Source organism: Lagopus leucura, unplaced genomic scaffold (assembly GCF_019238085.1).
Source record: "Lagopus leucura isolate 7727_CA_CO unplaced genomic scaffold, USGS_WTPT01 Super-Scaffold_100157, whole genome shotgun sequence".
Taxonomy (NCBI): Eukaryota; Metazoa; Chordata; class Aves; order Galliformes; family Phasianidae; genus Lagopus; species Lagopus leucura.
In genome coordinates, this window is record NW_024962334.1 from 10,062,660 (window position 1) to 10,088,861 (window position 26,202).

The window sequence follows — 26,202 nt, forward strand, 5'->3', positions numbered from 1 at the left end:
AGCACTAATAGTTTAGTTAGACAATATGGATTTTTATTCCCTTTTTCCTATGTCATTTCTAGCTCAGGTGAACACTGAAAAACACGGCATCCTGAGTTCTCTCCCTGCTGTGCTACCATCATTGCAGCCTGTGGGGCTGGCATGGCACACTGTGTACAAACCCCATGCGTATCACCACAGCAGGGGAGTGAAAAACAGATGATCTTTTAGACCCCTTCCAACCAAAGCTGTTCTACGATTCATTCTGTGACACTGACAATTAGGAACCAAAATGTTCTGAGTCCTAGACAGCAATTTACTCTGTCCTCTTCCCTCTACAGCCTGACACTGTATGTGCAAAAACTCATTAGGCATCTCTCTCTTTAGGTCAAAGGTATCCTACATACTTCAGTTCAACTCAACTCAGGAATACTTGTTCTTGGAGACAAGCGACTGTCTCCATCTACTGCTCTCTTGCAGCTCAAGAGAATTTGGCCCAAGCCCTGCTGTGAGATAGATTTGAAACAGTCATATGAATTTCACGCTGCTTTCAGCCTCAATATAGTGTTCATACAATCTATTTTATATTCAGATTGGAAAAAAAAACCCTGGGGAAAAAAAGAAGATTTCTCATCTCTAGATTCTAGGTGTAACCTAACCTTCAAACATCAACTTTTCTCTATCTCCACTAGCTGTACTAATGATTTATGTCATTATTCTAGGCAAATCAGCTCATTTCCCCAAAACAGGCACCTAAAATTGAGTGTGGCATTGTATAGATTAATTATTTACAAGTGGCAAAGTGTCATACAAGGTGATTGCAGATAAACATCCTTAGCCTTTAAGATAGTCCTTGTAGCAAGGACGTTTTTAATTCTGAATGTTCAAAAAGAAGAATAACAGTGCAAATGGTTTGTCTTGGCAGGATGAAGCATCTTGGACTCGTGGGCTACAATGGTCTCCAGAAAGGACTCTGTCTTGTTCATTAACATGGTCAGAGCTGCTAACATACAAAAGCAACAGAGAAGAGACAAAGGAGAGGAGAAGATGCTGAAAGCCAGGCTGACTTCATCTGTCTCACTGCTCCTGAAAGGGGCCCTTGTATTCCTACCTGAGCAGCTGGTCCTCCAGCTCTCTGCATAGTAGCCTTCTCCTCTTGGCTCAGCACAGCACTGTTTCCCTCATATCTATAGCTGTGCTAAAAACCTAGCTTCACGATGACAGCATGAGATGACACAGAGAGAAGACCAAACAGGTTACATACATGTGATCACTACAATGGCAATGAGGGAACTGTTTAAATCACTTAAATCAGCCTGTGTAAATCACACTGCAGGCACTCATAGAGATGACCAGGTAGGTATTTACCTGTCGTTATCTCTGTTCAGACCAAGTGTTATTTCCACAGCTGTTCAACAGTCTGCAAACTTGGGCAAGAGTTGTGTGTGGAGCATGCTACCAGCTGGAGCGCCTGTTCCCTACAGCTCACATGAAACCTTTAACTCCTGCTTTGAGACCTTATATCTGACCTTGGTTACCTACAGCAGGGACATTTTTAAACCATTACTCTATGACACTCCATCAGATAACCAACTTGATGTCTGTGATGGCATGGGATCTTGCACTGTTGGTTAAAGAATGTGGTAATTAATCATATGCCACTGTCTGAATGACATAAATGATTAGGTTAATCTTTGATGTGCTGTTAAAAGTAATGTTAGTGCTTAAAGATATATGTGTTTAACTTCACTGATTTCAATGGGACCACATCAAGCATATTATTTGATTCTTTACATTAAACATTTGCAAGACTTATTCGCTGAATCCCCTTTAAAATGCTGTCTTCTATTTTAAACCTTAGCTCCAATTTATTCTAACAATACTGAACAAATTCTATCGTCTTAGATTTTTCACTTGGCTATTAGGAACATTAACACTGAAAGACATCCAGTACTGCACTGTAAAAGATATAATACACAATGTTCTTGCACGGTAGCTAATTAATTACACTTTAAATTTACTACGTACGCTCTATAGCAGCTTGGTAAATAGGATTTTATACAGGCACAAAATAATCAATATGGTTTAATTTCTATTTCAACATGTATAAGAAAGTAGAAGTTTACTCACTCCCCTCCCAGCCAAATGTTTCCATATTAAAATGACTGTACCTTTCATGCATATAGTTGACTCCAAGTAACAACTGTATAAACCACTCTATTATTTGTCTTTGTGTGAATAATTTCCCAGATTCTTTGTACTCTTGAATTTTATAGTCTAGATCTCCACCCTGAAAAACATCACAAAACATTTGTACATTTAAAGTAAGTTTTTAAAATGTCTTCTCCTTCGTGAAAACACAGGACTCCGTTTTCTTACGGTTTCAGCACACAGTCAGTAAAATTAATACTTGTACATGAATTTTGAACTCTCATAGCACCAGAAGCATACAGAACTCTGGACTCAAATGAGATCAAGCAGACTGGCTGCCTAGGGAAAGTAGGTCAGTTCTTGCTTAGTGTCACAAAATGACCAAAGTTCTCTGCTGTTCTCACTTCACATCACCCAGTTTTAAACACGTCCATCTGAGCTGGTCACCTCAAACTCCCTTTATAGTTAATAAGAGGAACAGGCAGTGGTAGTGTGCAATTATCTCTGCCATCTAAGTGTTTGCCTTAGGAAGACAGAGACTATGCAGTACAAGTGCTGTTTCTCTACAATGGCTTACAAAGACAGCCTACACTGAGTGGCCCAAATAGAAACACCTAAGTAAGCAAAATGATTCTAACCCGACCTGTCTAACTAATGGCTTGTAATTCTGGGGAAAACACTGCCACTTAAGTCAAGCAATGCACAGTCAAGAGACACTCATTTATTATGTTGAAATAAGCATAATCGAATAAACTATACAGTTCTCTCAAAAGAATTATGATACCTTGTCCTTCTTCCATACTCTTTTGCTAGAAACAAAGCAGAATTCAAGCACTTAGAAACTGTAGCATGTGCTATTAGGAATATTTCATTAAAAACTACAATTGAATTTTGATGTAACACTTGAAATGAAGCAACGTGATGCATAGCAGGCAATGCCAAATGAACTGGAAAATATATAAAGAAAAAGACTACTTGAAAACTGTAAATGCATGTATGTGAAAAAGTCATTTGAACAACAGCATGATGAAAGAGGCTCTTGAGGAGAGTTAAATGAAAACTGTTTATTTTGCTAAAAAAGAGAGAGATGGTTGCCTGCTGGTTATTTATCCAGTTTATAAAATAAATGGATTTTGTTTACAGGAATGACAGTAGTGGCAAGATCTCTGTTGAGGTAACTAATCCCACAGCAAAGGGACCGTGAGTCATATTGTATTCTAGTGATAAATTACCTTACACCAAGATAACTTATTCTACATAAATCCTTACTTCTGCATTACACACTCTGCATAAAATCAGAATGTATAGCTGTGTGTGTGTTTGCCATGCACAAGAAAATAGTTCAACCTGTACCACTGTGATGCATATGGAAAATAAATCACTGGTTATGTTGATACATGTCATTTCCCATCATCAACCTTTCCTTGTACTGTTGTTGACTCTTAAAATGTTGAAGTCTGCTCAATGGTTCCCCAAACCACTGGCTTACACTACAAAATTAGCAGGTTCTGTCCTTGCACATCCATACATTTCTGAGTGGAGATGAGTTTACAATAATTCCTGTGGTTCTTAACTCTAAGAATTGCAACGTTCAAAAGTGACTGTTTAAAAAAAAAAAAAAAAGAGACAATCTGGTTTTTGTCACATATCAAAAATGTGTTCCCTAACAATGTCCTGCCATTTCTAAATCGAAATGTCTGATTCAGCATATTTATGGCTGCAACTCTCCATCTGCCTCCCTGCTGCAGTCCAGAGAGAAGCTCTTTTGGGAGCTTGGAGCTCTGAGCAGCTGCTCTCTCTTTGCAACTCAAAATGTTCAACAGCTTCCCCATGGCTGCTCACAGCAGAACAGAAGAAGGGAAGAAAAGGTATTGCTGGGTACCCTGCCGCATGGCAGCCAGATGGGCTGTGTCTAAGCCTGCGTGCACCTCAAAAGCACTGACTCACCTACTCCAGATGGCTGCCCCAGACCATAGAGAGCCAATAGTAGCAGTAGTCCAAGACTCAGGGACTGCTCCAACCCATGGCAGCTGGCTACTGTCCCCAGGGGACTAAACAGGTAAACAGCTGAAGTGCAGCAGCCTGCGATCACCATTTCTCACTCTCCCAATGTATTCTCTTCCACAGTCATGCACTGATGTGAGAAAATCAAAGAAACATAGGACCTAAAAAGTCCTTCAGATGATCTAAGAAGAGAAAAAGCAGTCAAATGAAGTACTACATGTGCCCTCAAGTAATTGTGTGGCTTTTGACAAGATTGGTCTCAATGTCCTGCAGTTTAAGCTTATTGCTATGTCTAAGAAAGGAAAACAAAAATGCATTATTACAAATTTGTTGAAAGTTTGCAGCCATGAAACTCTAAAAAAGTTTATTAACCCATTTTTGCATTTTGGAAAGCCAATATAATGAAGTCCATGAGGAAATTAACAAAGTAGAAACAAAATAGAAAGCTTCCATGCTACAGTTTCTATTTAAATGTCAAGAGCATCAAACACACCACTAACTTAAAACAGCTCAGTACCAGGGACTGATGATGTGAACAGGCATTAATTGCTTTAATTACTACTTCTCCTTAAATTTCCTTAGTATATGTATGTTCACATCATAGTGAGAATGCAGGGAAGAGACAGAAATAATTATCTGAGGAAAAGTGTAACTAGCTCTGATTTTTGATGTATTAAAATGATACAACATTTAAAGGCACTACTTTGTTTGCATTTCTAAAAACTGTATTTGATTGAAGTCCAATGTATGCCAGAAAATGAAACCCAAGTTTCACAAAAGCAAAAGCTTGTTTTTTGTTTCAAATTTGAATTACATAATAATGTTCATCTTGTTTATATACCTAAGATGTTGAATCATTACAGTTGTCAGAAAAGCTCAAGAAAAAGACTGAAACAGAATACACATACTTCTTTTCTATAATTTTGAGAGAATTCAGCTATATTAAAAGATGTCTTTTGTTCATAGGATAGGCATAAGACAGGGCAGCTGCACTGGAGGCTCACTACACGATTCAAACAAGAACGAACAAAGTACGGCAGCTAATGAATGAGTTACAGTTCTTTGGAGAAAACAGAATAAGGCTGAGAGGGTAGTTCTGTTTCCATGCCAACTTGCTGTTTATTCTTTATTTTAAGTCTGTCCAAGAGTACAAATTACTGCCAAAGAGGTAATTATTCTGTGCATGAGAAACTGAATGTACTAGATTTCCAAACAAGGATAGAACAGACGCACTTTTCTTATTCTCAACTTAAACATGCATCTTTTTCATAAAAAGATCCAATTCCCACCATATTAAAAGACAGGCTATAGATATGTAAATACGAAAGCATACCTTATAGAAATACTCAAGGTAAAATAGGATAGCAGTATGCAAATATAACAGTATGCAAAACTGTGCTTTGTACTTCCCTTATCTGAACAATTGATTTAATACATCCCAATTGCTTAATGGCAATAATACAACATTGTCTGCCCTTCTGGAAAAATCAGAAGCAAATTCTTGTGGACCCAGTGTCATTCTGGCCTGACCTAGTAGACTCAAAAATGAAAAGATTCAGCTGCACAGTCAACACATCAATTTCCTCATGCTTTATTTGCCTTTTCTAATGCATTTGTGTGCGTTTGAGTACACATCCACTGGATTCTATGGCTACTCTATACTAAAATACTTCAATTCAGGGCAGTTGACTTTATCTGAATTAAAGAAAGATATCAAGGCATGCTGCAACAGGTTTTGATTATTATTGTGATCACTATCACACCCTTTTTATTCACCAATAACTTCCTTTCAGACAGAAGAATAAAAGTTAAAAGCAGTGGACCAAAGGCACTAGTTACTCCCATAATGCTGCTGAAAGAGACTCTTTCATTTCTACAGGATCAACTGATCTGGTTTTGGGCTGCATTCTACAGAATCACAGTGCACAGGAATATCTGGATAGTTAGGATAATCCTTCAGTTCTCAGCACTGAATTCCCAGTAAGAGTTGACAATATAAAAATTCCATTAAGCCCCAGCTGTCAGACATTCAGAGCGTGAAGCAAAGAATTTCCGCATGAATATAAGAAGAGTACATTAACAAATGTTCAGATTGCATAACATAATCAAACATTTCAGATATAATAAAAAAAAAATCCCCGCTATAATGTGCATTTAACTGTCATCAAAGAAGGTTTCTAAGGTGGGAATGACTTGCACAAATTTTACTTCTTCAATTATTCACATCAAAGTTGGATGCTTGGAGAAATGTGATTAGCTAATACAAGCCTGATGGTGGACAGATAACCTAGTGGTCCAACATCATTAGCTTTCAAAGTATTTCAAATGTCTAGCAGAGCACAACTGAAAAGTCTGCTTCACAGATTCACAAAAAGAGCACTGTGTGTATAACAGATGTTTTAAGAACAGCACATCTATATTTAACGCAAAAGTAGACATTTGTTTCATATAAACTCTTAAAAAGTTGGCTTAAATATGTTTAAATACTTACTTTACAGCCTTTAGACAGATTTTATCAATATGTTTTTAAACCAAATGCTGCAGTCAAAAAAAAAAAAAAAATCAAACTGGTAATTATACAGTACTGTCTCCTACTTTAGAATTAGTTGTATCCCTTGCACTCTGGTCTGACTCATCAAATATTCTCCACTTTAAAAAGTAAATACTGCTAGCAATTCATCACCTACATGATCAGGCTTAAGCTCTTTGTAATCAGCTCCAATTCACAAGACAGTTGTCCCTTACTCATTTGCATCAAATTTCACAGTGCACCTCCAAATTCCCAATCTCATCCTCTCTTACGCGTAAAACAGTAAAACATTCATGGTTCTTCAATCTTTCTAAGTTCATCCAGAAATCTCATATCTATCTGCCTTACGTCTTTTACTACCAATTACAGTAAACCAAATGAGCTAGTATTTAAATAAACTATTTTCTCTTCCCTGGTTTGTTTTTGAGCTGCAAGTCCATGAGCACACACAAGCAGGTAATACTGTCTGTTTGAAAAATGCCTAACAAGTAGCAGGTGGTACCAAACTTAACAAATAAGAATAAAATACAGAGTGAAACATTAAAAAAAAAACTGGTCTGGGTTTCTTTTAAGACCCTATTTTAAAGCACACATTCCATCAAATTTCTTCAAAGTAATCTAAATCTCTCACCTCACAGTACTCAGTGATAATGCAGAAACTATCTCGCTCCACAAAGCTTGCATAAAATTTGACAATGGCTGGATGGTCTAATTTGGAGAGGAGTTGTGCTTCCAGATTTGCTTCAACTGTTTCATTAGGCTTTAGGTCTCCAATAGAGAGTTCCTTCAGAACCTTTCTACAGGAAAAAAATAAATATTCACATTAGCAAAAACAGAAAAACACAGAAAATCTCATAATGCTTATAATCCCACCATAGTTTCTTAAAATGTAAAACAGTAACATTAGCCAAGTATTTGGCAATATGAAACTAGACAAATGTGGGTAAACAAAGAGCACGTATTTAAATGCCATAAAACCACTAGTCACCATAGTGATCAAGCAACATTTTTAAAATGCTATTTTGAAGGATTTTTCACACTAATTCCCTGCTGTACTGATTTTTTTTTTTTTTTTTTTTTTTTTTATGACATGTTTTCAGTGCTAGGGATTACTGCATAATAATAACTATAAATTAAAAAAAAAAATCTCAGTAATTTCAAGCCCACTCAGAGCGTATGTTCAAGTTTCACACATGGAACAAGGAGCAGCAAGAAACAGACTGGTTTTGCTGCTTCTGCCAGAGCCTCTCTGTGGAAGCATGAGGAAAAAATCTCACAGAGGCCAATATTTCTATGACTGTTTTTCTGATTAAAAATCAGGACACTTTTTTTTTTTTTTTTTTAAGATCAACTTGCTCTTCATTTGAACACCTAAGTGGAAAGAGCAAATCTAGATTTGAAGCTGAAACCTAATCCTACTGTTCCAAAGAACTCTGAATGTCAGTAGTTAGCAGCAGCAGATAGGCCCTAAACATCCTAGGGTGGAAAACATTAAAGGGACTTCTTTTTATATTCTTCAACTTAAGCACATAAAAGTGCCATGACAGAATCCCTGATTCAGACTCAGCTCTACACTGTACTTGGGAGATGTGCAGTCTACTGTCAAACTGTCCTGAAAAGAAACCTTGTGGTGCTGAATACTCAGAGGAAGCATATTCTGTTGGGATCTTCCTGTTGAAATGTCATCCAAAAAGCATATATCAGAAAAAAGCATACCATTTCCATTTATCTTACCAGGCACTCAGACATGGATCATTGGTCTACACCTGAAGGAGCATTTTGAGACTACTAGAGAATATCACGGTATTTTATTGAAAGAAAGTGATAAATTTTCAGTAACTTGAGAGGTAAGTTCCACACCAAAGGGATATCCGCACGGTGCTTTTAATGATTTCCCATTCAATACTGTATGGCTGTAAAGGCACACGAGTTAAACATGACAGCGATAAAACCATGGCAATTCAGTTAATTTAAGGGGAAAAAAAAGGTGTATTCCTTCATAAGAAAATGTTTTCCTAAATCTCAACCATCAGTTACTAGTATAACAATGCATGCATTTTTGCCTAAACTTGCCTAGTCCTCATGCAGCAGTATGCTGTGCTATTTGATTTGTCAGCATCTCTAGAGAAAAGGCTCACTGTACAAAGACATGTAATACCTACTACAATATTCTCATCGTCCACTGACACAGGAACATCATACTTTCCTTCATAGAGATCACATCACAAAACTGACAAATAAAATGAACTCTTGTTAAACATCACTTAATGCAACATTATCGTATGCCCAAGACATCAATGGAAGCCTGATGTGTTGATGTGCGGGGATAGCTTGTCATCTTAGTCCCTCAGAGATTTTGATGCTGTCATCAGCTGTCACACTACAAGACAGGTGTTTTTCTTATTAAGATTCATTGCTGGCAATACAAATCAGAAAAATGTGCTTATGTAAATAAGAGGTTGAGTTTCTACTACGTAATGCTAATTCATAGCGAGAACTGGAAAACATTTGCATCTATAAAGAAAACTTCTGTCATACAACCAAGATGGTAGATGCACCGTTTCATGGACTCATAGAACGGTTTGGGTTGGAAGGGACCTTTAAGATCATCCATTTCCAACCTCCCTGCTATAGGCAGGGACACCTCCCTCTAGAGCAGGTTTCTCACAGCCCCATCCAGCCTGGCCTTGAATACTTCCAAGGAGGGGGGTATCCACAAACTCTCTGTTCCAGCGTCTCACCACCCTCACAGTAAAGAATTTCTTCCTAATATCTAGTGTAAATCTACCCTCTTCCAGTTTAAAGCCATTTCCCCTTGTCTTGTCACTATATGCATTTATAAAAAGTCCCTCCTCAGCTTTCCTGTAGGCTCCCTTCAGGTACTGGAAGGCTGCTATAACGTCCCCATGGAGCCTCCTCCAGGCTGAAGAGCCCCAGCTTTCCCAACCTGTCCTCATAAGAAAGGTGCTCCAGCCCTTTGATCATCTTCGTGGCCCTCTTCTGGATCCAGCTCCATGTCCTTCTTGTGCCGGGGGCCTCAGAACTGGACACAGTACTCCAGGTGGGGCCTTGCAAGAGCAGAGTGGAGGGACAGAATCACCTCCCTCGACCTGCTGGTCACACTTCTCTTGATGCAGCCCAGGATACGGTTGGCCTTCTGGGCTGTAAGTGCACATAGCTGGCTCATGTGGAGTCTTTCATCAACCCATACCCCCAAATCCTTCTCCTGAGGGCTGCTCTCAAGCCATTCTCCACCCAATCTGTATCTTTGTTTGGAAAACCCATAATCTGTGCTTTCTGTAGGAAAGGTTCGATTTTGCTACATTTAATATGAAGGTGGCAACTGGACCTTACACCTTCTGCCTATCTTTGTCTACCTCAGTAAATAATTTTTTAAAATTATTTTTAAAAAGCTCCCTATTGGCTAAGTATTGACAAAGAAGTTATGTCAGGATCTCAGAAGATTCACAGATGAGACCATAGTCTCTAGATCTTTCCTCTTTCCTGATAAAAAAACACAGGCTAAATGTCTTCAATAAAAAAGCACATTCATGTTCCTAAATTTGTTCTACCTCATCCCACTCTCTCAGAGCATAGTCTTTGTGCTTTAAGGCATTCCAATCTCTCTCCAATTTGTGATATCAAATAAGCTGATAGATCTATAAACTGATGGACTTTCTGCCTATCGATAATAATAATAAAATAAAAACTAGCTGGCATAGGAAAACAACAAACTTCTCTTAGCCAGTCCTGAACGCATTTCCCCTCTAGCTAGGGAATCCATCCTTACATCTTTAAGAAACAAAGTATTTCAGTTTACGTGATACAACCTGCAATTTATGATTGGTTTATAATTAAAAGCTACCTCTGCATATCATCTGGTGACAGTACCTGTGTATCATCTGCTGAAAATCTGCATGTATTGAACAGTTTAACAAAGTATAGCTGGGTTCCATAAAACATTGTAAGGAAAACTTTTAAAGCATGTGATAAGACATATACAGCATGCATTTACAGATAGTTGTCCTAAAATTTTGTTGGGTCTCCAGAGTGCATCAGCCCATCAAAAAGCCAACTTTTTCATGTTTTTAAAGTGTTAGCAGGATTTTAAAAGTCCAAAACTATTTGAGTGAAGAAATCATAGATTTGGGTAGCACATACAGAAGAACAGGTATAACACTAAAATGTAGATGTCTTCGAAATGCAATACTCCCTTCAATATAATGCGAAAATGGTTGTCCTATTTTAGATTTACTATTATGAATTTCACTTAAATTAGAATATAGACACAAGGATATCCGATATAACATGGTAATCACACATCAACTACTTAGTAACAGAAGGGCTAGCAGATATCTTAAAGATCAATATGAAATAACAGTCATCATATTTTAAATGTAAATAAGACCTATCCTTGCAATTTAATGGTGTGAAGACACAGAACTTGATCTGGAACTGACTGCAACTGAAGGAGCCTTGTAGTGAATAAACTCACAGCTAAAGAGTAAAAAGCACCTGTCACTGTTTGCATCCACCCTAGAGGATGTGTAGAGCAGTGTTATTCCCTGAGGTGGGGAAAAAACAACAGAGATGAGCCCACTCCCCACAATGCAGAAAGCAGCTGTCCCATCTCCACTGTCTTCAGGATCACAGGACATCCCCAGGAACATCACCTGGCTCTTCTCAGCAAAACTTCCTGGCTTGCACTGTCACACTTTGAAATGCAGCCAGGCCAGCACACCATGTCTCCATGTGCAGTAATGGGCAGCAAATGGGGAGAAATAGAGCAAGATTTAAAACAAGAGAAAATAAGCACGAAGTAGGAATCCTTGAGGATACGGACACCCAGTGGAAAACCTTTTTTGAGCTTTACTAGTGACTGACAATATGCCACAGCAGTGTTTATTTCAGTCTATTTGCACCGACCTAAAATTAAATGTTTTACAGTCCATCTGGTATTTGTTTACATTGATGGCATGCTTTATTATTATATAATTTGGCTTACTGGATCAGAAGCAATTTTTAAAAAACGACAGCCTATCCCAAAAGGCACTTCATTTATTGAGGGAACTGCAACATGAATTATTGACTAGGTACATTTGCTTGCTGATAACGAAGTATGAGGAATACAACTCTTTTAATGTCGAGAGTAAGAATGTTTAATAAACTACCACAGAGCGGGTGTGCTCTAGGAATAAATGATCCAAATTTGAAGGTTTTAATGAAATAGAAATTTCATTTCATGAAGGCAGTCGTTCAATTAATTGCACCCAGAGATTAGCAAGACCTGCTAGCACATAATCAGTGTGCAAAGCTGGGAATTCATTATTCCATATAGTTAATATTTCTAGAATCACCCCAACTTCAATATGGAGAGTTGTGGAACAATTCATACTTGTACACAGCATTTCCATCCACTTTGATTTTTGCAAAACTACCTCTTCATGCTGATAACTCTTCAGTGCTAGGACCATGCACAAGTCTATAAGTACTACCTTGTACTAGATCTGTAATTGGATATGAAGTTGGCCATAAATGTTAAAATTAAGGGACAGTCTATGCAATTAACAATTTCTTGAATATTATTTATTAAACAGCAAATTGAGAAGGCATGGTATTACAAATAGGGACCAAAGCAAACAACAGGGCACAACCCTCAGTCTCAAGTCCTGTCTGCACAACTGCTTCCACCTTGTTTGGGAAATTCATAGAATCATCGATTCATTAAGAGTGGAAAATACTTCTAAGATCATCTAGTCCAACCATTCACCTACCATCAGTATTGCCTACTGAACCATCCACCTAAGTTCTACATCTACACATTTCTTGAACACCTTGGTGAATCTACCACCTCTCTGGGCAGACTGTACCAGTGCCTGACTACTATTAGTTCAGTAACCAGGATACCATCTGCGTACAGATAAAATGAAGTCACCCATCATTACAGCTTCTCAGTCTGTTGCTATTTTAGAATAGTGTACAGTCAATGAGATTTACCTGCTACAGCCATTAGCAATTTTAGATTTCTATTGATAACTGCCCCATTGAAAACATTGTATCACTGGAATGTAACTTTTGATACAATGTCCTGTCTCCAGCTTAAGCTCTCTTTTCTGTACATTTTACACCCAGGTATCACAAGTTCCCTTTGGTTTGACATTGTCCTTTGCATTTGAGGAGCTCCACACATAAAGTTGCTTGTCCACTGTCAGGTGTTCCAGTTACCACATTTCCTTTCAGACCTCTCATTTTTGCACTTTAATACACTAAGGTTTTGCCTGCAATTAACAATTACTGATTTTATATGACATCCTACTATCTGGAATCTTCACTTAGGTTGGTCTACATCCACTATCCATCATCTTATCCTACACAGAATACATACAGCAATGCTTTTACTAACAGTCTTAACAGATTTCTCTCCACGCTCTCAGTGACTGCATTTCTTGCTGTTTACAGCTCAGTATCAAAAATCAAAACAATCAATCTTTACATTTTTTATTAGCTATATTTGGAGCACCAGTATCTCTATGGTCAGATAACGTAAAGACAGTCATTCTTGCACTGAGGAAGAAAGAAACTGGTGAAATTATAAAATACAAAAAGTCATATACAAATCAGCTCTACTTGGAAAGAATACTTGATTTTATTTAGGGAAAGAAACTCTTATAGGATGTTAACAGCACTTGGCATCTGGGAAAATCAAGCAGGTGCAAAGTCACTGAAAAACAAATGAGGTGTGCTGTTTGCTATTCCTACTTACATGTATATATATGTCTGCACATTAGTCAAAACATTTCAAACTTAAGTATTACTACACAGCTTCTTAAATCAAATGCCAGGCTCCTTTTATTGTTCCCATGGCCATTACTGATATATTAGTCAAGCCACAAACCAATTTCAAACCTAAGCACTGCAGCACAACTTCATAAATCAAATGCTGGGCTTCTTTTGTCATGCCCATAGCCAAGATTATTAGTAAAGCCATAAACCCATCATTTCATCAACAACTGTTTTTTCCACTAGCCCCCAAAATAGCTCATTCTTGTTGTTCATGAACATTGCGAAGCAAGCAGCATGAAGAACTAATCCCTAAGTTAACTACTAAGAATTCAAACACTGTATGAGCACCATAATGGTGCTCCCTAGATGGATTAAACATTATTTTGGTTTCTGAATACACATAGAAAAGACAGAATATCCCAAGTCGGAATGGACCATGGAGTCCAAGCCCTGGTTCCACACAGGAACACCCAAAACCCAAACCCAATGTCTGAGAGCACTGTCCAAACGCTCCCTGAGCTCCGGCACTCAGGGCCTTGTCCACTGCCATGGGCAGGCTGTTCCATGCCCACCACCCTCTGGCACAGACCCTGTCCCTCACCCCCAGCTGTCCCTCTCCTGACACAGCTCCATTCTCTTGTGTCTGGTCGCTGTCACACAGAGCAGAGCTCAGCGCTGCCCCTTCACTCCCTGTGAGGAGCTGCAGCCGCCATGAGGCCTGCCCTCAGCTCCTCCGCTCTGCGCTGAGCAAACACATGGACCTCAGTTGCTTCCCTGCGTCTCGTCCCTAAGTCTATCTGTATATCCAGGGTTAACCCACCTCAGGTGCAGAATTCAACACTCGCTCTCATTAAATGTCATGTTGTTGGTGACTGCCAAGCTCCCTTATTTGTCAAGATCTCAAGATCTTAAAGAATTTAACAACGCTTAAGTGTCTTCAGATGCTGACGAGAGAGCTGGAGCACTTCTCTCATGAAGAAAGGCTGAGGGTGCTGGATTTACTCAGCTTGGAGAAGACTACTGCCCTCCAGTACTTGCAGGGAGCTTGAAAACAGGAGGGGTAATCAACTTTTTACAGATAAGGAGGAATGGTTTTAAACTAAAGGAGGGGAAATTTAGGTCTGGTATTAGGGGGAAGTTCTTACTCAGACAGTAGTGAGGCCCTGGCACAGCTGCCCAGAGAAGCTGTGGTGCCCCATCCCTGGAGGCACTCAAGGCCAGGTTGGATGGGGCCCTGGGCAGCTGAGCTGCTGGGTGGCAGCCCTGCCCATGGCTGGGGATTGTGGCTGGGTGGGCTTTAAGGTCCTTCCAACCCAAACCATTCTGTGATTCTATGGTGATGACATTTCTCAAGTGAAGTAGATGATTCATTTTCCATTTCCATCAACAAATCACAATTATAGCACCTACAAGTATTTCTCAAAATGTTTAATTTATGAAAGCCCTAACGTATGCACTGATGCTTCAGCTTATGATGTATACAGTTTATGGTCATTTGAAAATGAACAGTTCTTAATTAGTACCCTCCAAAAACATAGAATATATTTCCTGGGACAAGCTCATTTCAGAGAACAAGGTTGAAACAAATCAGTGGCAAGCATTTTTCTTCTGCACTAAGTACAAACTCACATATACAAAGGGGTGTGCTTCAAACTATTCTTGGTCAACCATATGTGCCAATGTTGAAAAAAATCAGTAACTGTAAAGCAAAGCAGAGTCCTTGTGCTATTCTCCGCAGCGCTGATGAAGACATTTTAGTATTATTAACATTATTAAGTAGTGTCAGCATAACAGAATCACAGAATCACAGAATGGCCAGGGTTGGAAGGGACCTCAAGGACCATGAATCTCCAACCCCCCTGCCACATGCAGAGCCACCAACCTCCACGTTTAATGCTAAACCAGGCTGCCCAGGGCCCCATCCAACCTGGCCTTGAACACCTCCAAAAATGCAATCCAAAAATATTATATGCATAAAAGCATATAATATAAAGCGTAAGTAATAATTTATGCACACAGTATTATTAAAATTATTATGATACTAAAACCTATTTATTTTTAATAAATCTTTGAGATATTTTGAGCTGGGACATCTCAGCTCTGAATCAAATACTGACAGACATCAATTACATGGAAGAGATTTCTGTCTTCTCAGGAAAATTATTAGACATTTTGGAGTATAATCTAAATACCTTGTTTCTAGAGTTGGTTTCTGTTGTGTTTTGTTTTTTTTTATTATTAAATAATTATAAATCCGTGTTGCATTATCACCATCTACTGTTCATTCATCCTTTTTTCTACAGCCTAGTGTTTAAGAATGTAGTTAAATGTCATGCTGTTACTTATCTAGATGGATTTTTTAGATTCCAGATGGAACAAGACAAGAACTAAATACTCTAGTTATCCTCTATATCTTTTGCAGATTTAATTCCAGCAAACACCAAATCATCTGAAGTAGGCATTTTTCTTTACACACACTTGATAAATCTGATTTTTAACTGAGCTCTGCTAATTAATATCCCCTTCCAGAAGAAGCAGCTATTATTACCGAAATAAAGTTTGGAAGCAGCATTTTGTGTATTCAAACATTATAATGGGATTAAACATCTCTCAGTTAACAAGTTACACATATATTTCTTCAACTTGAACTCTTTAGCTATAGCATAAGCCATAAAGAATTCTGATTATGCTAAAACTGGTGTGAATTCACGTATCACCACATATCACCCACATATCACCTCATCTATATGCATCAGTTTACAGAAAACAGACAATTTGGAAGAGAGGGAAGTGGCAAAGGAAAACCAGACACACTGACAATCAGTGTAAGAATTTATTCTATAGAAATTCAAATTAAAACATTTTCTAGTGTAAAACATAATTGGTCCTTTACTGAGCATAAACATATTTGTAAGCAGAATTACGTTCCCTTCAATGTTGCAAGGATATTTATGTCAGCAGTATTGTTTCTCCTGTGAAACTAATTCCCATACGTAATTTAAATACTAATTGCTTCAACTTTAATGAGAAAACTCATTCTTCCTACATGTCTCTTTCCAGCAGGCAATTCCTTCAATGTTTATTTCTGATATGCATTGAATTATCTATAGTACAAAAAAAAAAAGCAGAGAAGGTGGGGTAGGGGGAGTGAGTAGGGAGAGATAAAAGGATGGCTTACAGCTTTATAAAAGCTTATTACTGAGAAGTCTACAAGCATAGACAAAGCAGATCAAGCAATACTAACTGAAGAAATTAATTGTATATACATTTATTGGAAGATAAAAATCTTTTAATGCTTTTCAGAGTATGATATTGTGGTCTTAGAAACCCATGAATTATGTGCAAAACAAAAGTAAATAACCATCAACACTGAAATGATATTTCAGAATGCATGAAGGACACATCAAGTAGGCAAAAGAAACACAGGACTTATATTTACTAATGTGTCACACAAGCAGAACAACAGTAACAAGAAACAGGAAAAAAAAGAAAGAAAAATACATTAATTGTCCAATAAATCCAGATTTCATTTCACTCATGGCAATTGTTTTCTCATTACAATGTGCTGAATGCAACTGAGAGCTAGTTCTGCATGGAAGAAACACAATATCCTTGATGCACACTTCAGAGAAAATACCTTGTTGACAAGGGCTGCTCCAAAAGTAGTACCTCCTGTTTTATCATGTTAGCCCCCAACATCAGAGGTAGATGTTGGGTGGTATGGCAGTCGAGAATGAACCTTTCAACCAATATTTTGTTACATATTGCAGACATGTAGAGTGGCAGTCTGGCAGAATGGTGTCTAATGCAGAAGTGCAGATGAAGCAAAGGTGCAAACTGAATTCCTTCATGCAGAAAAAATGGTGCTCATTAACATTTATCAATGCTTGCTGAAGGCTAATGGAAACCAAACAGTGAATGTGAGCACAGTGAGGTGGTGAGTGATGCGTTTCAGCAGTGGTGACAGAGGATTGGTCACCTCTGCTGAGGAAGATTCTGATGAGCACAGCATGCAGCCTCTCTTCTTCATCTTTGGTGAAACTGCACAGCTAATGGTAGTGACCATGTTGAAAAATAGCGCTGCATAGCTGAGAATTTCCTCCATCCAACAGTGTTATTGTACTCTTTCATCTGTTGTAGTTTCCATGGAAATAAATTGAATGCACTACTTTTGGAAAGACCTATGTACAGTGAGCTACAATAGGCAGCTATATACAAATACTGCAAAACCACACAGAATCTTTGAGGCAGGTGGTCACAATTTGGCCTGAAGTAATATACTATAACTCTCCATTTTCTTACTAAATTAGCTTACAACAGCATAAAAATTGAACATTGGTTTCAATAAAATGAATCAGACAGTGGTGACCTCAAGGCACATTTGCTTAATTACAAAATCATTATATTCTGTCTGTGCTGTGCACCTCAAAGCACCAATAATTCACCAACAACGCCTTAAGCACAACTCTGTGCTCAGTGCTGAAAATACTGCTTGTAAACGTTACGAAAAAGAATTAAGTCAAGCACCAGCCCTGCTTGCTGCCTGCACACAAGATCACAACCTAGTGAGTTGTGGGAACCTGTAGGAGCTCAGCTTTGTGGGGGTGGTATATAGAGTAAACTCAATGTCCATTTGCAGGTACACTGTTAAACTAAAACTCAAGAGCAGAAGCTAACATCAGGAGGTTTCTGTAAGGACTCAGACATTTATCTAGGTCTTGACTCCCCTAGCATTTCTCACAGAATATGAAAATCAGGCTTAGCCACTTGAGTGGAAAGCTTGTGAAGGGCAACTTCTTCAGCTACCCTAGCTAAATCAGCAAGAAGTCCCTGTCCATGTCACAGTGTTACCTCTCATCTGGGGCTGAGGACGGTTTTGCAACTAAGCAGTGACACATAGTGCCCCAAGCCTTACATCCAGCAGCAGAGGAACACCTGGCTAAAATAAGCAGCTCACTGAGAAAAGCTTACACAAAATAAAGCAATGACAGGGAAGGTCCTCTATGAACTGCACCTTTGCTCAGTTTCCAAGGAGATCACAAATATCTCTTCAAACACCTAAAATGACCTGAAGGATTTTAACTTCCTTTTTTTACTAAATGAGGGAGTCAAGAAAAGGCCAACAGCACGATTAGATGAACAAGCACACAGCGACTGCAAGGGAGTCATTTGTTATTGTTTTAATCAGTTTGGTTTCAAACGGGCGTTCCCTTGGAATGCCTTCAGAGAAGCAAAGGGGCAGCAAACAGGGATTTAGCAACAAAGCAATCTGCTGGCTGTCACTTGGATATTCATGAGTTACAAAACTCTTCCGCCTTTAGATTTTATTTCATTTGTAATAAGAATTCATAAATAATTGAAAGCCATGTGATAAATTATTCAGCTAAGTTCCCAAGGAATCCTAGTGCGAGCCTGGATTAATGGCATTATGCAAGGCAGGCGCAGAAGCCGGCTGACACCCCACGACTACCACCTGCAGGAGCAGTCCAGGGAGCTTGGCACATCCCTGTGTGCTTTCCACCAAGGGCACCTGTAAGAACCTGATGAATATGGATGAGTCAGAAGTCCCCATCCGCCTACTTCATCTGCTTGCCTATGCAGGGCTACGAGCAAGTGAAACTTAACCCAGAGCTCCAATTCACACAGTTGATCAGGAGATTCGTATCTGTATGGGCAGCACTGTCCTTCGGGCTATTGTAAATCTCTGTTACAAAAAGGGATTGTGTTTAATCATAATTACCTGTTGTGAGTAATCACTCAGGGGGACAAGGATAAAAGTGACTGCAGGAGTATTATTACCATGTTGGTCAGAAACGAAGGCAAGCACCTCAAAAAACTGAGAAGCACTTTTGCAAAAAATCACATGCCAGTTAAGAAGCCACAAGAGAAACAAAATTCTATGCTCTGCACTCTGAAGTCAATTTGTAAATTTTAAGTAATTTTTTTTCTGAATATTCAAGAAAATTCAAAACCATACTGACTCTTTGCTTAAAAAAAACTCATGCAAACTCTTTCTTAGAAACAATATTGAAAAGCTTTGCTAATAAAATTGGTGTTGTAGTTGGACATACAAGTGACTTGAGCTTCCTAGCAAATTAGATCAACTATGCTTCAAAGCATTTACCTATTATATGCTGACAAAGAACTGAGCACAGAAAACAAAGATCAAGTAAACTGGCAAGTTGGAGACTAATTCAAAGTATGTAGGTTGCTCCAAAACTTTGTTCTTATTATCATGGCAACTACAATAGATACAAAGAGCACAATAACACTATTTGATAGAGCAAATTCTCAGCTACAAAACTGCATTTTTCCATGTAGTCAACACCATTAACTACGCATTTTTGTCAGCAATGAACAAGAACCTGCATGCCAGGCTCATCAAAATCTGCACAGCCACCCAATATCTGCATTTATGTCACTAACACCACTGGTGAGACACACCATCCTGTGCTCACATCCACTGGTTGGTCTCCTCAAATACTCAGCAAGTGCCAATGAATGTCTACATTAATTTCCATATGGAGGAACTCAGTTCCACATCTTTGCTTCACACGCACTTCCATGTCAGACACCATTTTGTCAGGCTGCCCCTCTGCTGCCATCTGTCACGTGGCGATAAAATGTAATGGAATATTTTTAACAGTCTATACAAAGGAAAGAATTGACCAACTACCAATCACTTGCAGACGTACTGTGCAGTTTCAATCAAACCTGTCAGAAGAACAGCAATTTCAAGCAATTACATAATGCTCTAAGTAGGAAGTGCAAGAACTTTCAATTAGTGACCCCTGGATGTCAGTTCTACACTGTCTGAGCTGCCAAATGGCACTGTGCATAGCACAGTCACCTCAGCTGTGCAAATCTTCACAACCACATCTCAACGGGCTGCTTCCCTAGCCACTAATTAGGTCATACAGAAAGAAAATACAAGTACTATCTACAATACTAGAGGAATATTAGAGGGAAGGAAGAAATTTGAGCAGTGAAAACAGAGGACATTCCAGGAAATTGAGTGTAGTCATAACGGTGCAGTGAAAGAGTGGAGCTTCTTGTGGTAGGACAAGGGGACACAGGATGCAAGACTGTAGGAAACCAGGCTTCCTTTCTGCCACATACAGACAGGTTCCATCCAAACTGTAGAACTGGCCCTCATTATATTGAGCTCTTGACAAGGGTTGTGCATCTACAGTGCAGTTAATCTTGCTAAATAGTAGCAGGATCTTCAAAACACCAATAAATGACACAGCAAATAGGGTCCAGTTATTTCCCAGGCCTATCACCATCTCCCTGCATGAATACATGCAAACTATTTAACCTTTCTGTTTCTTGCCCATCTACAAACTGGGTAAAAATATTTCACAGCTCTGAAAAGTGCTCTGAGGTCCCAGAATGGAAAAGGTGCCACATATATGCCAAGAATCATTCTTAATAGACAGTTTTCCACAGCAGGTTTACGTAGGTCTGGAAAAGTGACTGTGTAGCACTATTTCTCCCTTGCTACTTAAAGAAAGGCATAGGCCCAACTTCATTTCTAATGCAACTTCTAGAAAATAAAAAATGGGGGAAAAAAAACTTATACAGAAGTAATTTTTACCCTTATTAAAGCTACCATTTTTTCTTCCTAAAAGAGTCAACACCAGAGCCTGTAAAAAACATAAAAAACTCCACTAATAGGCAACCAGTCATTTGCATTCCCATCTACCATGCCTAAAATCAGTTCAAACCCTGGAAAAAGATTAAAAAACAAAGCAAATATTTGCAGGAGGATGCAATCCTTATCTGAACTTCAGTTACATATCACCTAAATCAGTTTGCAATTTGAAATACAGATTTATCAAAGCTCATTTTAGAGAGTAGTAGAACAAAAGGGTAGTGTCAATATTAGGCAATTAAATCTCACTTTTAATGAATGTACAGAATCAAAAGATTTGCAAATATCTAACGGTGAAAATATCAAATAATACAGAAAACAAGCCATTCTGTTTAAACTGGAACTAAGAAGCTTGTTTCCTATAAATATCTCTTGTGCCTACCTGAATTTGTGGTCTAAGACGATAAAAACTCTAACCATAGCTTCTTCCCAAACACAAGGAAATCTATGATATCTCCCATGCACAAGCTGTCTAGTACAGAAGAAACTCTTTCATAAAGAAGTCTTCTCCTGGTTAAGGCCTTTGTCTTTATGAGGCCATTATTTTATTCTCATCTGCTGTTTAGTTTCCTAAGTTGCAGGAATTTCTGTCTTTGAGATGTGTAACCCTCTATAATAACTGATGAGAATCATTCAACAGAATCAAAAGCTCTTGTAGGAGATGGAGAGCAGATGAGCTAACTGGCTACACAAGCAAGGAGACAAAAATCACATTCCCTAGCCAAATATCTAAACACAAGAACCTGTGTTTTTCTTTTTATGAGATTATTATCAAACTCAAGAGAGTTATTTGTTCCGTATCTACACAAAGCAGTTCTGACAAGAGGTAAGCGTGATCCCTAAAGCCGATGGCTAGTCTGAAATAACTCCATGGGCACCATCTCAACCCAGAGTACTAATCACTAGCCTGGTTTCCTCCTTCTTCATTTCAGACTACACTACTTGGGAAAGGAGAAAAAACAAGTTGTATAGGCAGAAAAGCTAAGTAAATGAGAGCAATCCTGTGACAGTGTTTTTAAGATTATATGACAACTAGAAACAATTTACTGTCTAACGGAAAATGGAGCTCATCAACATTAGAAAATGTGTTGTGTGAATAAAAATTTTCCCTAGCTGAGACATTCGGGTGCTTAGCTATGTATGTAACTGACAGCTGTTTACACTAACATATAATTTTCTAGTTTAAACAGGGCATGGCAAAATGAAAATGATAAAGGTTTTTGGAGTCATCTAGTCAAAAAGAAAGCACACTGCATCATAAACATAAAAGGCAATAAAAAATTACAAGTTACAAACTATACAAATTAGGAGGTTATAGAGGAAAGGAATGGGTCATACAAGGGAACTACTCCTACCACTGCATAGTACAAGAGCTACATACACCACCACAGCAGCAGTACTTCCTATCCGTGTCATCTGTACAAGACACAACTCACATGTATCACACAAGAGCTCAGCAAGTCAGCTGTCACATTTTTCTTGGTACGTTCTGAACCATCTCTGAAACAATAAAAACAGAAATCTAATTCTGTTGAGGTCACTTGGGACTTAAGTATCTCAATTCCCCTTTTTCTGCCAAAGCGCTTTCAGATCTCTAAAATATATATATATATATATTATTTTTTTTAAACAGGTAATAAACATAATACACTCTGACATGTATTACTCTAAATGAGTATGAAACATGATGAAAAAAACCCACAATTTTTCATCTGAAAACATACGTATTTCTCAAAGGAAAATCTAACAAGCAGTAAGCAGTGTATTTTATCACTTTAAACAATGGATAGGGTTAAAGAGAAGAAAGTACCTAAACTCTAAAGCTCGAGCTTTCACATCACTGGGGCCTATATTTTTGTCATCTTTTAGCACAGAAATGACAGAAAGTTGGGGCAATCTGCTCTTCGACTTACATCCGTTGCTCAGAGGAAAGAGAAAAACGGTGATACACGAGTATCCCCTAGTGATCAAATGGTGAACTGCATTATAATATCAGCGCTTCAGATAGTTACATACTCGTGCAGTCATAAAAACTCACAGACAACATAAAGACTCACAAACAACAACAGCAAAAAAGAATACGGTTTTTGATACTCACAGCCTGGCCTGGGGATGGATGAGGACTGACAGCCTCAAACACAGGCATGAAATGCCGAAGCAGTAAGTGTTTGTCTAAAAAACCATCATTAAGAATTTAAGTTTTCAAAGAAAAAAAACTGAAGGAAAAAAAAAATAGAGGTAATAACTACTTAAAGGCAAAATACACATTCCTGGAGTTTTGAGGTTTGGCAGTTTGTTCTGTAGCGGGAAGGGGGGAAAAGGAAGGGGGGAACTGAGGACCCAGAGCTCAATATTCTGTTAATATTCTGAATTCAACCATACTCAATCAAATTCTGAATGGTCATACAAGCCGAGGGAGTCATCCTATCTGCATGGTAAAGGATGCCAACAGGAAAATAAAATTCATAAATTGTTTCTACTACTATTTTCAAAGTTTTCATCTAAAAACAATTAAACCAATCAAACCACAGATAGAGCCATGAGAGATCTAAAACCCAGCCAGAAAAATCAAAGAAATTAGCGGCCTTCAACCCCGATCCAAGGAGCTGAGAATCTGCAAATTGACGTTGAAGGGCAACAAGTGAAAGAACCACGTCATGGACACACATTTATTACAGCAGCATTGCCAAGGATGCCTTGTCATTATCACCACAACTGAAGCACTAAATAAATAAAATGTTCTTTTTATCATGCTAGTGCTCATTGACACATCCATCAGAAAAGACCAGCAGACCCCCAGATTTAAAGGAAGAATGTATTTCTGGCTGTCAACTACATTGACTGGATTTTTCACACCTTGAACAAAAAGCTTCACAAATTTCCTGGATTAAAACAGAGATATTCACATTCTAATTTCATTTGTTGGAAGTCTCAAACCAATACACAAACATTTCTATACAATGAAGTCCAATGACATCCAGGCACCCAGCTTCCTGAAAATGTTCATCTGTCTTTTATGGCTTCAGAATCCTAAGCGGATTATCAGTCAAACTGATGAGACCTGCCTACTTTCAGACAGGTACAAAAATCAAGATTTGTTGGCAATTAAGAGAAATAATGCTATCAGTAAGGCATACAGCACATGCAAATGCTGTTTACTGGAATTTCTGTAACTACTCCTTCTGAAGTTTCATTTACACAACTCAGTTATTAAGACAAAGATCAGTACTGTAGTGTTTCTTTTTTGACACCTCAGTAACAGTGTCAGTCCTCACAGGGGCATGAAATAATTCCTGAATTCCAATTGGGTGTCACCAAGCATTTGCTAAAAGTAAATAAGAAAACATCAGAAATAAAGAGGGAAATCTATTTCTATGTTCAGAAATTCTGACATTTCCTTGCTCATGTTCAAAACGTCACTGCTTTAATGAGCGCTGAATGAACCATTACAGAGCTAGACACTGTTGCAGCAGGACTTAGTAGAATAAGGATTCTCATCCTCCACGTTTTTAAAAACAGAGGTATCACCTTGATGAAGAAGGATGAGCAGGAAATGAAATGTCCAGCATTTTCGTAAGCATTTTTATTAACTTGCAGAACAGGATTTACTTATTAAACGCAAGGCCTCCAAATATGAACCACACACCTGCATTATACTCACACCAATTATATAATACATATTTATATAATTACTCACAGTTTATAAATTACAATCCGTAAGCCTTTAATGAAAAAAAATTGCTACAAAGAACACAAATTTGTGAAAACTGGCATACATCCATGCCCTGCTTCTTGTTGGGACATTGAAGAAATCTACCTCAGTTCTGAATAAATACCAGGTCCTTCACAGTGTGCATTCTACATTAATAACTTGTTCAAGGTATGACATTAGGAATAAGCTATTTTCTTGTTTAAATCAGTTGTTGCACAGCTTTATGTAAACATCGCTACGGAGAGAAGGGTCAGAGATTTTCCACTCACCTCTCCCCTGTCTTATGTAATAAATAGAAGTTAGATACAAGCACAATGACACAGACTTATCACACAGATGGCCTGGGTTGAAAGGGACCTCAAGGATCATGAATCTCCAACCCCCCCACCACAGGCAGGGCCACCAGCTTCCACATTTAATACCAGACCAGGCTGCCCAGGGCCCCATCCAACCTGGCCTTGAACATCTCCAGGGAGGGGCATCCACAACCCCTCTGGGCAGCTGTTCCAGCACCTCACCACTGTCTCTGCAAAGAACTTCCCCTGACATCCTCCGTATCTCATAAACTATTTTAAACAAAGAGTCAGCATAAAGTCTGCTCTTCTGTCCTCACTACAGTTGAACAGTAAATGCTGCAACATAACACCAAACTTAAGAGTAGAAACAAATCAATATAAAGAAACATCTACAATGCAAGAATTATGGTCCAAACCATTTTTTTTTTTTCCAAGTATGTAAAGGGATTACTTACAATTCATCTCCTTGTTTTGCTTTCTTGTCAGAAACCAGATACACGCTTCCAAAGCTCCCGTTGCCAAGTTTCCTCTGAATAGTGTATCTCCTTGCGATAGCAGCATCTGAGCAAGCAGAATTAGAGCTGGAAATGCTGACATGCTTAGCAGTTTCTTGAAATTTCAGCATTGCTCCGTGTAACAGAAACTACCCAAATTTCTCTAGAATGCAGTTTTCAAATCCTTTCACTCCTCTACAGATGTTCAGAGGAAATCCTTGAAACAGAAAGAAAAAGATTTGTTAATATACTAATCTTAACTAGAAAGCTGTTTACTCTTTCATTTGCCCTTCAACTTCCACCATCTTTCTGCTATCTGTCAGCACTTACATGAGTGACTGACTGCTACCAGCTTATGCAAACCAAAGCTTCCTGGCTAACCACAAACCTACAGGATTTTTAACAACACTCACTTCTGCCAAAAGTTCTTCCTTTCTCTTTTGCTAGAATAATTTGATTGCAATCCACCTTTCCAAGAGTTTAGCTTTGTTTTGCAGTTCTTGTCTGCCTAAGGTCCTATTTCTGCAAATGCAGAGAGCGCAGAAGCAAACTTTTGCTGTGAATTTGGCTTGCTATGACTGAAAATGCTTTTGGACGGA

The 26,202-nt window shown here is 38.5% G+C and overlaps 1 protein-coding gene across 6 annotated transcripts in view; it reads right to left on the reverse strand.

The window, feature by feature from the left end:
* Positions 1-26,202, reverse strand: part of NEK11 (NIMA related kinase 11) — an 85,639-nt gene that overhangs the window by 58,850 nt on the left and 587 nt on the right. For 3 of the 6 annotated variants that reach the window (XM_042889105.1, XM_042889103.1, XM_042889106.1), the window contains exons 2-4: positions 25,565-25,820; positions 7,296-7,461; positions 2,151-2,269 (exon numbers count right to left, since the gene is read on the reverse strand). In XM_042889105.1, coding sequence (XP_042745039.1) covers positions 2,151-2,269; positions 7,296-7,461; positions 25,565-25,734 — 455 coding nt within the window. In that variant the 5' untranslated portion in view covers positions 25,735-25,820. Of the gene's footprint in view, positions 1-2,150; positions 2,270-4,077; positions 4,195-6,625; positions 6,675-7,295; positions 7,462-25,564; positions 25,821-26,016; positions 26,107-26,202 lie in introns of those variants that run through there. The other 3 variants (XM_042889104.1, XM_042889108.1, XM_042889107.1) reach the window with 3 other exon arrangements.